The sequence below is a fragment of the Xenopus laevis genome, chromosome 3L (assembly GCF_017654675.1).
Source record: "Xenopus laevis strain J_2021 chromosome 3L, Xenopus_laevis_v10.1, whole genome shotgun sequence".
NCBI classification, from domain to species: Eukaryota; Metazoa; Chordata; class Amphibia; order Anura; family Pipidae; genus Xenopus; species Xenopus laevis.
Window position 1 is genome coordinate 99,952,567 of NC_054375.1, and position 13,619 is coordinate 99,966,185.

Consider the following 13,619-nt stretch of genomic DNA (forward strand, 5'->3'; position numbering starts at 1 on the left):
GCGACTTTACATATAATCAAGGCATTACCAGATTTAGATTATTTTAGATTTACCTTTTGTTCATTGTGTAAACATCTAGAACAGGGAGAGAAGATCCTTGGCACTCCAACTGCAGTTTAACTACAACTCCAGCAATCCCTATAAGCTAAAATGGATAGGGGATATTTAGAGTTGTAAGAACCAGCCCTGTCAGGTGAGAAGGCATTAGCAGGAGTTTACTTACTTTAAAAAAAGTGATAAATAAAAGCAAAGAAAACAGATTCACAGTTTTCTGCATCAAAACTCAGTGTATCTTATAACACAAGGAAAAACAAGCCTTACCCTCCACAATAATTTCAAAGAAATCAAACAGTATATTGTGTTTTAAGGAAAGACATTGTCTACAATACCATGCTAAAAATGACAGAAAACAAAGTTTGTAGGCTCCTAATAAAAGAATATCGTTGTGGAAACAAAAGCAGAAATTCAAGCATAGAAATGTATTTCATAGAATCAAGTCCTTTTGTGATTTCTATTGGATTCACCCCTGAAGCAGCAATATTAAATATTAATCCTCAGTTTGACTTGGGTAGGGGGTGAGGGGGATTCTGCTGTATATATAAAGCTAAGCAGGGAGACAGGGCTCCGATATCTTACATCCTGAGTCTCACTTGGAAGAGTACGTGCGGCAGAGCAAACAGAACGCACATATTTCTTATAAAATGTATATTTACTTTAAAGCCAGTAGTGCAAGAGACACTCCTCAGGGCATCTAACCATGCATGGAGCGATCCATCTAACGTGGAATGATCAGTAATTCTCTACATTTTATTTCGATGAAGAGAAAAGAAAATGAAACATGAAAGAAGGGACAAAAAAAAAAAAAGAACAAAATAAAACTAAAAAAGGACAAACTTCAATAAGTAGTCAAATTTCTTATCCCAACATCCTGTCTTCATGGTTAAGTTGGAGGTAAAACAGGGAGTTGAGGTGCAGCCCTCAGAAATGAGTATAAATCATTAGGGTTCTAACAGGCAATTCAGGAGTGCAGGTAATACAAAGTATTGTGAGGGGATAGTCCTTGCCAGTCCCTCATCAGAATTTTAGGCGCAACCCTCCATCTCATCACTCTCAGAGGGCTAAACCTTATTGCACCTTTTCTCAGGAACCGTTTGCAAGCTGGCCACAGATTAATGCAGACATCTTTGTTTTAATTTGTTTGCCTTTTTTGTTTCCCTTGAATGATAAGCCACAAAGAACCTGAATACTCTTTCCCCAAATGCCCTTGAGTAGTTTACAGAGCAGCTCTGCATGTCAAGTTCAATAATCTCTTCCAGAAAATCCTGGCAGCTCACTTGTGGTTTCGCTGAGAGTGGTTCTTCCTTTTCCTCTTAAAAAAACAGCAGCACCTACCAAAGGAAGATAACAGATAAGGTTAGATAGCTTCCACTGGTACAGTTTACTATGACTAGTTTGCCAACTCACTTTTATATAGCTGATGAAGTCCATTTGACTCAAAAGGCATTCAGGTAAAAACTAGGAAATGTGCACAATACTAACAGATCTACATCTATTTCAATAGGCAATATTTATGCATGTAAATATTTTCATAGTATTGTCTGATACCGTATAATGATTAAGTGAATGGTACAGGATCAATGAAACCTATGCAAATATTTCAGAATTGCAACAAAAATAAATACATAAGGAAAAGTGTAAAAAGTTCAGTGTTAGTGAGATCACCTATGGGTAACCCCATTAGGTGGGGTAAAGGAGGCATTATAAAAATGTGCCTTATGTAAACATGAACAAATTTATGTTTGTCCTCAAAAAAAGCAAAACAATGTCCACCAGTATATCTCAGGCCCTCTTAATCACTGAAACACAGATATGGAGACTGAAATGTGTGATGCAGACCTCAAAACACCTGCCATGAGTAGATAAGAGAGAATTTTTGTACATGCAGACATTATGCAGTGAGAGAGAGAGTGTGTAAGCAGTGGGCAGACAACACTTTGGCACACAAAAAAACACTAGAAAGGATCACAAAGAAGTATGATTTAAAATACCAACCATATCTTACTAAACTCAAGGGTTTCGGAGTTTCCTGGACAAGCCATTATACTCTAAGTAACCTGCAAAAAAACTTGTCCCTTTTCATACGTGGAAATACAAAACTACATGCGGTTTTCAGGCAGACGTCCACTTCGCTCTGTGTAGCTGCACTCAGGCTGACGCTGTGGCTGTTAGTATGGTTAAAAGTCTATTGGAAAGCATCTGGTTCTCTTTGCCTGCCTCCAAAACACAGGCGGACAAAAGCGGGGCACACACTTAGAGGGGTTATTTACTAAAAGTTGAATTTATCTCGAAAAAGTTGGGTCATGAAAAAAACTCGAATAAAATCGAGCAAAAACTTGAATCGTACAAATTTTTAGGATTTTACACCAGTTTGTTTTTTTTAAGGTTATAAAAAAAGCCAGAAAACCCTGAATGTTTCAGATTAGCGGGCTAAACCCAGCGCAGACCACAATATCTTCAAAATGGCATAGGGTCATCTGCCATTGACTTATAAATGGCCTTGACAGGTTTGAGATGTTGGGGTTTCAGGCTTTTTGCAGCATATAATAAATCTCAAAAAATTCTAATTTTTTTTCCCACTAAAAATTCAAGTTTTTATTTACTAAATTGAGGTTTAGTAAATAACCCCTTTAGTGTGCCTTTCCCCTTTGTGCACTATACTAAAAGAAAATCTTTCCTCTGATGTTTCCTCAGGGAATTCGTCTGGCTGAAGATTTAAGCAACTGTTCAAAAGATGTGACAGGCTGAATTAGGGATAGGCTATGAAGCTCCAGCCAATGCATCATGGTAGGTCATAACCTGCTACTTGTACCTAGTCTTCTTTAAACCTTTCGCCTGCCAAGAACATGAACTACAACGTTATGGAAGGCAAAGATGTTAATTGCCAAGCACAGAGTAGCTACATTGTTTGGCAGTTAAGAATTTCTCTCTGCATTGATGGTAAAAGTCAGCAAGAGCAACCCACAAACCTCAGGCCCAATTTGATCAAGTGCCTACAGTTTGGGCTGCTCCTTCTACTTCCCAGTGCCACCCGCTCCCTTCCTGCTGTGAAAGGCTCAGCAGAAGAGCCGGGACGATCTCAGCCAAGCACCCTGTATCACCAGCAGCCCTTCTTTCTTTTTTTACACACATCTTACTAAAGTTGTTTTCCTTTTTTTCTGGCAGCGTGACAATTGGATTAGGTTTTGGATTAAGCACAACATCAGATCAATTATATCATTGACTTGTATAATTTAATTTGATTTTATTGCAATTTTATCCCTGCATTATTGTTTGTTACATATTGTGTTAGTATTGCTTTGCAGTTTGGTAGTCTGTTATAGAAAAACATTTTTACTCATGACAAATTTGTCAGAAGGTATACTTTAAAAAAATGTGGTTTACTGTTCAATGCACAATTTTCATTCTGGTGCCCCTATATCATCATCATCATCATTTATTTATTTATATAGCCCCTATATGCCACATACTTTGGTTTAATGCCCAATATGCATGGATTTACCATTCAGTAGACACCTAACATTCATACTGAGGGAGATTAATGTTTGTATGTAAGAAACAGTGGGGGTCATTTATAAAGATTGGGCAAATTTGCACCTTGGCAGTAACCCATGACAACCAATCAGATGATTGCTTTCACTGTTCAACCTGCAGCTGGATGAAAAAACTAATCACTGATTGGTTGCTAAGGGTTACTTCCCAGGTGCAAATTTGCCCAGTCTTTATAAATGAGCCCCAGTGTCCGTTAAATGTGGAAAATATCAATTTTTTTAAGGCAGTTTTCAGAAATGTCATAAAAGCCACAACATTTTGGAAAGCTTTGCAGTTTGGTAGTTTGGAGCAGAAAGATAAATTTACACACTTTGGATTTATCAGAATGTGTACTTTCCGTATATAGTTCAGGGGTCCGCCTACTTATGGTGCATAAATTGCCTACAGTGTGCTCATTTGGAAGCAGCCGCTGTGTCAGCTATGAAAAATTTCCATTTACAGGTATGGGACCTGTTACCAAGAATGCTCTGGATCAATAATTTGGATCTCCATACCTTAATTCTCCTAAAAAAAATTATGTAAACATTAATGAAAACCAATAGGATTGTTTTGCATTTAATAAGGATTTATTATATTTTAGTTGGGATCAAGTACAAGGTACTGTTTTATTACTACAAGGAAAAGAAAGTCAGTTTTAATCATTAGAATTATTTAATTGTAATGGAGTCCATGGGAGTTGGTCCTTCAGTAATTCAGAGCGTTCCGGATAACAGGTTTCCAGATAATGGATGCTATAACTGTACTCGGGTAAACTTATGTACATTGGGCTTCAAACTAGTCAGTAGATCACTGGCATTCATGTTTAGGCTGTCTAATCTTGGTATCATGTGAGAGATGATATAAAATGGATGGGTTCAGGTAGTTTTTAGAAACTTCAAGGACTGCTAACTTTGGCAAAGCTTTGCAGATTAATAGTTTGAAGCAGAGAAAAAAAACTGTATCCAATTTAGATTTAGGAGAATGTTAACTTCAAAAATATATGATTTTCTGGGGTCAGCATCATTTTTGCAGCTTTTATGGCACATGAGAAAATGAACCCAAAAAGTTTTGAGGTTTGGTAGTTTGGAGTAGAAATACATATTTACCCATTTTGGAGTTGTGAGAAGGTTTCATTTACAAAAATCTATATGCGACTTTCTGGGCGAACTTTTGCAGCTTTACCCCACATAAAAGACATTGCATGTGACGATTTTTCAGTAGCTGAAATTCCAGAAATGATAATTCAAATAGGGATATGTTAATTGTGGGAGCCCTATGCACATCGGGCATCACACTGTTCAGTAAAATCCTGGTCTTCATGTTTAGGGTGTTTATCTTGGTATGTAATGACTTGGGAGATCACATGATGCACAGTGGAAGTTTTAAGGCAATTTTCAGAAATGTCATCAAAACTATGAAAACTAAACATGAAGGATGGCCCAACACAAACTGTAAGTCGGCTTTTAATAGTAAACACTAGGTTCTGCACTAGAGTCATTTTAAATTAACAGTTCATTAATGGCTTAGAAGTGAGAACTAAACATCAATATTTGTTGGCTGAGAATATAATGTCCATGACACATAGTTTTTGATGCTGAATAGAAAACACACACTAATGAATCCAGGTAGTAAAGTGAAGATTGGAGAAAAGGTATTGGGGAGAAACTATAATACATATGAATGCCTTGAGATTAGAGCAGGGGTAATCCCCCACTGTGAATACATAGCAGTTTAAACAATGCTTTTATATAGCCATAACTTTGATAAAATGAATGGCTGCAGCCTGCAAACAACAACGGTAGAATAAAGGAGATTTTTGGGTGGGTTAAGCTTATATACAGTGACAACAAATACATTGCAAGGGGAACTATCACAAATACATCTTCTAGGCAAAAGGAGCCCCCTATAAGATATATTGAATCTAACTGTCAATGAATATCGGACAACCAACTCCTGCACAAAGAAAGAATAAAGGAGAAACATATAAGGAATTGTGAAGATAAACTTGATTATTTCATAAATGGCAGAAAATTTTGAACGGACTGCATTTAGAAAATTTCTTATTTCAGTATGATGAAGCTTATATTAAATTTTCGTTTTTGAAATAGTTCCTCTTTAAAGATGCTGAACTAGTAGCTAAAACAGTTTTAAAAAAGAACTGGGCGCATTTCTAGCAAATGAGAAAATAAATGAATGGTTACTGTGGATCTACTCAGAGGTATATGAAAGCACAGCTAGGGCACACATACATTGTATGTATGTATGTAACTGTGGGTGTCAGAGATACCCAGAAAACAAAGGGCTAACTGGTGTGGGGGCAAATGATGTATCGCTAGTGAACAGCATAAATTATATACTCACCTTTTTTGGAAACCAAGTCTACTTTGCCTATTTGCATTAATAACTAAAGCAAGGTGAATTTAGCTTCCTTTCTTATTTGCATCATTTCTCAAATCCCTAATATTTTTGTATTTGGGGGGAGAACCCCATGAATCTACAGAAATATATACAGCCCCCTCACACATGATCTTTGGATCATGTCAACAGTATATGCTTTTAGGCAGTAATAGCTATACAAAGACTAAATAGATGTCTCTCACAAATCTATTTCACTTACCTAGCAATAAGTGTTCTGATTAAACATGCCTTCACAGCTATATTTATCAATATTTATATATTTATGCACATCTCCTAACACCAGTTGTATATTTCAGATTTATTTATGTTATAATTTAACATGTTTTAGCTTTAGACAAATTATGGCTTATTTTGGATAAAGAATCATTGAACAACTATAATGTTACTAAAACGGGCCTTTTCAATAGTGTGTGCTCTGCAGAGAGAGAGACTCACCACAAATTGAGCATTTTCACGCAGCTAAAGTTTGGTAAAAGACAGAGAGAAAGAGAGAAATATTAATACACCTAAGAGACAAATGGTATAGAATGGGGGATGCAGCCATGCAGACAACATGCCTTGCAGGTAGTAAAAATAGTGGTAGATTGTAATTGGGTGAAGAGAGCCTGGGACTATAACAATATAATCTAGTTTATTTCTAGGAATAATACTCACTATTACTCTTAGGGGGAAGTAAAGGTTTCTTACTAAGTTTAGGGATACAGTTAGAATTTATTAAACAGCCTTCTAAAATATATGTATTATTTCTTCAATGCTGCAATTTTTTGAACATGATCAGACAATGTGCTCTCAGACATGGCTGACAAATCTATATCTTACAACTCCTACAAATAATACATATATATTAGAATGTTGCTTGTTCTAAGACAGTCCAACCCAATCCATTAAACTTACTGAGAAGCCTTTATTATCCCCTTTCAAGGAACAGAAGCATTTGGAACATTCACTGTTTCATACATAAATGTTTCCATATATCCACAAATATGAATATATACACAATGTGGCATGTGCTTGGTTTGGCTGGATGAAGGAAGTAATTTCCTCTGCAGTCCTTATTTCCTGATGGTTCTGGGAACAGGTTTGTTTTCCTGCCCCAGGAGTGAATTATAGAAAAGAACATTACTTCTCCACTCTCTGAAAATCAGGACAATCAGCACATACAATAAAGTTCTATGAATATAGAAATCCTTTAGACACATACACCAGTGATATTGACAATGTGCAATTTCTACATGGGGTAATTTGGGGACCAAAGCCCAGTAATCAATATATATTCATTCTCTGAACACTAGCCCAAACAATGTGCAAATATATTCTTATATTTATTTTATTATATATTTTATATATATATATATTTATTCTCATACAATCTTTTCTACTGGTGAGGCTATTCTTAAATTTCACAAATAAAATGTTGCATTTCATTGTTCCCTGCGCCACAGCCACTCCCACTGCAGACGCAAAGCACCTTCCACCACCACCCCTGCGTCTACCTTCTTCCTCTTGCAGCCATGCTGGGGGTCAAGGAGGGAGGTCGGAAGCTTCGTCAAACACTTCAAGCAGGCAACGGGTCTGGGTTGGTGGGTCCACCAGGATTTTTCCCGGTGTCCCGCCAGCCCAGGCCGACCCGGACTATAATTAAAAAACAGACTTCCATTTTCTCAGGAATTAATGCGTTATTGTAAGCATGACTGTTGTTTTGGGTAATGATTATTTTACTACTCCTAACTAGTACTACTATAAAATCGTTCATGACCAGACTAACACATTTTATAATCACATACTGTAAATTATCAGGTTGACACTTTTGTGAAACTCTTTTGATGGGATCACATTGCAAATCCAGTTACTGGATGTGAGGTACGAATAAAGCTCCAGTTTTTAAAACTGTAAAAATATGGAAACGCTTACATACTGTATATATTTGGGAATGTCCCTTTAACCAGGAGAATTAAGAGACTGTTCCTTTTACAGACCTAGCCCACTATATTCAATTTGAGCTTTTCCAGCGGTAGCAGTACTAAAACTTTAATCACAACGAGAATACCAACAGTAGTAGAACACCTGGATGAGCAAAGATAAGACAGCCCAGTAAGTTATTTACACTAACTTTGAATTTACTAAAAATTCTTGTGGATTTATTCTCACTAGCTGCACTCTGCTAGACACCATCACATTTAAAATGCTACAATTACCTAAAAACGTAGCTTCTTTTCTAAAAATACATATATACAACGACAGCAACACCAAACATAATACTGTGCTTGTGACAGACAACACAAGATCGCAGTTACACTGGTCATTTCATGAGTAGCTAAATACATTTTGTGCAGTTTAAAAAAAACTAGTAATTAAAAGATGACCTTTACAGAGGTGCAGAGAAAGGACATTGTATACATCAATTCATGAATGGAAGAGTGACCTTTCAAATGTACTCTCAAGCCAACATAACCATAAGGATTAATAAAAGCAGCTCCAACATTGTGTTTTTGTGGCTAGACCGTGTATTATTATAAAGGGCTTTGAGGGACCACATGCAGAAGCAGCTGAATTAAAATATGGCTGTATGGATGTAGATGCTTAAGGGAAAAAATGGAAGTGTGAAGGACACATGAGAAGCAAATTATGTGAAACATGCAAGCACAGAAGTAAGCACAGGTAAGTAGAAGGAATGATTACATACTTTGCTTCCTCCATAACCTCCACCTCGGCCTGCGCAGTGATCGGTGCATTGGAGTGACCTGCCATTTGGTCATCGGCATTAAGCTGCCCATTAGTTGAACTCATTACCTACATCAAAATAAAATCATAATTAGAACATGAGTAATACAACTTCCTAAACTGTAGGAATGGGTCTTATTCTTACTTTAAGTATCAGAAGCTGTCAGAAACCATTAAAAATCATGAAAATTCTGCATATTTTTTAAATTATTTATATTGAAAAGTTGCTTGAAATTATGTTTACTTAAGTTATGTTTTTGTGGGGTTCCCCTTTAAAGCCATTGGTATAAAAAATATGGATGAAAAGACACTCCGTTTCAACTACTTACTGTTGCCAAATTTTACTTAGACTGAACCGGAAGAACATACTGACAGATTTCTTTATTTGTAATATAGAATCATCAGAAATCTCAGCAGCAAGAACCCAACCAGTGGGGACTTTATAAATTAAATCATAATAATAACTTTATTGCCAGATATGAATGACATTTCTGACACAAAACAATGGAGAACCCTGTTTTTTGTTTTTTTTTGTTACTATATAAAGCAGACCGAGAAAGTGAACTTTTTAAACCCCTTAAAAAATACTGTTTGTGGTACCAGATGCTTTACTAGGAGTCGCATGCCTGCCACGGGGGTCAAAATACATATGAAGGTAGTACCAGCAGCACAGGGAACATTTTATTAGTGCAAGGTTTATTCAAAGAAGGCATCTTAAACATAAAGCATTAAAGCGGTTTCCTACCCTGCAGCTGCCTAAAATCACAACTCAACAGTCTCATTGCTCATTGTCGAATACCTGCACGGATCCCCCATGGCGGTCTGATGCCAGGTGAGGTACCAGGTAAGCTGGATGAGCCTGTCGGCCGACCTGCAAGTCCCAAGCTCCTCTGCGGTCTGGTACGCCCGTCTGCTCAGAAGTGTTAGGAAGCATGCGATTGCGACATGTGGAGGCGAGGGATTGGATTTGGGAAAAGGGGTATCAGCCAGGCCAAAGCAATGGAAACATATCACTGTGTTAGTGAAGGTGAGTAGAAAGCACAGCTGTGATCATGTGCAGAAAGCATAGCAAAGTATTTAGCCCTCTCTTTGCCACAAAAGGATATTTAGTTCAACTTTTATGATCAAGAGAGGCTTAGCATGGTAATGTAAGCAAAATATAACAATACAGAGTAACAAAACTGTCAACAAGGGTCATTGTTTTTACAAAGCTCTGAAGAACCAGTCCGAGTACAGTAACATCTAGTTCTCAAAGTGCAACTGGAAGGATTCCATGCAACATCTTTGAAGTATCAGGTAAACAAGGGGACCAGATGCAAAAATCTTCCCCAAAGGCTTCACATAATAATCACACATACACAAGCAGATAGAGGAAAGAAAAATAATGGAAATCCTAAAGTTGTGTTTATGAATTGGTAAGGCATACGGGCTACTTGCTTTTGAAAAGTCTTGATTTACAGGTTCAGTAAACCCCTGTGATCATCATGAGTTGGCTGTGCAAAACTTATTTTTGTCTATTCTTTTAAGAAAAATATTTTAGCTATTGAACTAAACGGAAATAAAACAGAGAATCTACTTCATGCTTCCAAGTTCCTAGATGATAGTTAATCAGATTACTAATGCACAGACAAAGCTACTGCATGAAGACTATGGCACACGCAGATTCAGGATCTTTTTTCCAGCATTGGTAGAACTTGAATTTGCTTGTCCGTGCGCATATGGAACACACAGCATTTATATTAATTAGTGAATGGGAATCAATTCTCGATCTGTACATAAACAAGTATTTAATGTGACTGGTTCATTAAGACATAAATGAGGGCAATTTGCTCAAAAGTTACTTTTGAGCAGCTCTAGACAACATGCAATTTTTAATGCTCTGCTGCATTAACACATAGGAAGTAATGACTTGATGCCTGCACAGATTTGGTAAAGTGGACAGGAACTGTACACATAATCAATATTTGGTAAAAGAGAAGCACATTCAGTACTTGCTCATTCAACAGATATTATATTTTATAATGCAACAGCAGGAAATATAAGTGGCCCTGACTGAGCTGGCAAAGATATATTCCAGGGCTAACAGCTGAAATGTGGAGGGATGCACTCATTCTGGACTATGTTTTAACAAACTCAGATATGTTGAAATTAAATGATTGAATACAGTTTATTTTTCAGTATATCACCTTGATAAGCTACACACATCTGTAATTTATGTCCTATATGTGGAAACGATGTAGGTACAACATGTTTTTGGGATGACCTATGATACAAAGATTCTGGGGAATGATTAAATCACTTGCTCTTCAAAACATATGCTCATCCAGTCTCTTTCTACTGGGTACTACTGAAAATCTAAAACTACATACTTTTTCAAAGTGATGATCCTACACTGAAAGCTGATCTTTATACAGATATTAAACCACTAGAAGATGCTGAAAAAATGACTATTCTAGTCTAGTCCAAAGCTGACCCATAGCCACAGGTTGTCCCAACAAGTGTCTTGCTATAGGGGGTATGTGGTTAACAAGTTAAATAATTTACCACAATTGTTATGAAGTACAAATGATACAACGAGGCTTCCCATTGTATTGGATCCCATTTCTGTGCCTTGTAGTTAAACACACCCCTCCCCCTCTTTAATTGAATGGACGACCCTGTAATTTGCAGGATGGCCTAGTGAGGGCAGATTTGGGATCTAGTGTAATCCCCCCAGCACCCATTCCTCTTCTGAGAAGAGAATATTCTTTTATATTTAGAGAAGCGTGAAAAATTTTAATCCACGCACTGCAGAAACTTGAACCTAAGTATGAACCGGGAATATGATCTAACAGCATTTGTTTGAATATATTATAGTGATGGGATGTAAACAGTGATGGTGAGGATCATTTGTGATCAGTGTATATTACAATTTGTAAAAAGCTGACAGTGTGATTCAGTATGGTGGGGTAGGAGTTAATACTGTTTCTACTTAAGGGGTGGTGCCGAGGGTGGAGATGGGACTTTTAAATTGTGGGTAAACTTTCTAACAACTGAGGTTTGAACAAAAGAGCATGAAGCTCTGTAACATTGCCCTTTTTTATATGTTTTAACCATAAATTGGAGTGTGCAGAATTTTTTGTCCTTTTTTATATATATGTATCAACAAAAAAGTACAGCACTAACTGATTTTAATAAAATAAATTTGGAATGTCTTGTTTATTAAAATCAGTTACTCTACCTGAGTATACAAAATAATATGCGCAATATTATACAGAATATGGTTACAAGATATTTAACACATCCTTATAGAAGTTCCCCAGTTTTTCTTTTAGTTTGTGTGCTCACTGACTAGAATCTAAATTGCAGCTCAAGCTTCAGGTTGCATGGCAGCAAGTCACACAACAAAAAATACAATTATAAAAACCAACTGAAAATTTTCTTTAAAAACCTCTGTCTAACAAATGATAATATTTTTAGGAAAACTTAAATGTGCAGTTTCTCAAAAGTGGCAAAATTGTGTTTTTTTACCACAGGATGTAAATAATGGGTTTTGTGGAGTTACAACTTTTCATTTTATGTTCTATTAATATGCGGAATACCACAGATCCACAGAATATTTAGTAAACATTCTAAATCTTACATCAATTAACCTAACCTACTAAATCTTAAAAGTCAACAGATCTATCTGCGATTGAAGCTATTTTTATGAAATACAATCTTTGAAAAGTAAAACACTATACATTAATTAAAACATTTTGTGATGATTTATGGTTTTATTAGTAAACTCCATGAGCTTACTCTCACTGGGACCTACTGATAATAGGAGCAACAAGCTGCTCCAGGTGTCTGTGATCTTGCTGATTTAATTAAAGGCAACGTAACCCCCTCCCCCCAAAACTTCTGCCTAATACTGAAAAACATTCAAACTAACTTTCCAATACATATTCATTAAATTTTAGAACGGTAAAGTTATTTGAAAATGCGCTACTGAATGCAGTATTTGTTTATACTTTTCTCTACTCTAAATTTAGATGCACCAGGGTTAGGGTTGCAACTTCACTCCTTTAAAACCGAACACATATGTAATACACAACTTACGCATAGATATTTTGGATCAACTTCCTTTTTAATGAATTACAGCACAAGCGAATCAAACTAGACATTACCGAATAGCATGAATGGGTTGTTTAAAGAGAGGTAAAATTAAGATGACTAAGTTAGCTAAAGAACCCATTTAATTACTCACAAACAACTAGGCCTATGAGATAAATTTGTTTAAAACAAATGCAAATAGTGGTGACGAGTATATGGTTGGGTCCCTGTTCTAGCTCCATTCACTTCCTCCTGACTCATCACTGGAGAAAGAAAACAAGAAAACCTCGTCTGATGGTATAAGAAAGGATGCTGAACAACCCTGAAGTCGTTGGAACGGAACAATATAGACACAAGATGGGAGCAGTCACAAAGAAGAAAAACACAAAACAGAAATATTATATTTTCGGAAAGAACAAAATGATTTTTTTTGTGTTAAAACACAAAAAGTCATCTTTTGACAGCTCAAAGGGATGGAACGAGGGGAGAATAAAGTATTGTCTAAACAGTTTAACATAACCTTGCCATTAAGGGCCAGGACACACGCTCACATTCGGAGAGATTAGTTGCCCTGCGACAAATCTCCTCTTCTTCAGGGAGACTAATCTCCCTGAAATGCCTCGCGCTGGCTAGAATGTAAATTGTCGGCGGGATGGCACTCGGAGCTCTTAGTTTTCTGAAGTTGCCCGAAGTTTCCTCATGATGCAACTTCTGAAAACGAAGAGCTCCGAGTGTCATCCCGCTGGCGCCCTGACCCTAAGTGTGGGCTGAAAGCTTTAGATATTGGAGCTGTTTGGTTTGTCTTGCATGTTAAATTC

At 36.7% G+C, this 13,619-nt stretch overlaps 1 protein-coding gene across 5 annotated transcripts in view; it reads right to left on the minus strand.

Annotated features, from left to right (window-relative positions):
• Positions 1–230: 230 nt before the first annotated feature.
• The window catches only part of csnk1g1.L (casein kinase 1 gamma 1 L homeolog), a 51,629-nt gene continuing 38,240 nt past the window's right edge, over positions 231–13,619 (minus strand). For 2 of the 5 annotated variants that reach the window (XM_041586701.1, XM_041586703.1), the window contains 4 exons: positions 9,527–9,637; positions 8,690–8,796; positions 6,442–6,465; positions 231–1,388 (listed from right to left, as the gene is read on the minus strand). In XM_041586701.1, the coding sequence (XP_041442635.1) occupies positions 1,331–1,388; positions 6,442–6,465; positions 8,690–8,796; positions 9,527–9,637 (300 nt within the window). In that variant the 3' untranslated portion in view covers positions 231–1,330. The remainder of the gene's footprint in view (positions 1,389–6,441; positions 6,466–8,689; positions 8,797–9,526; positions 9,638–13,619) is intronic. The other 3 variants (XM_041586702.1, XM_018252953.2, XM_018252954.2) reach the window with 3 other exon arrangements.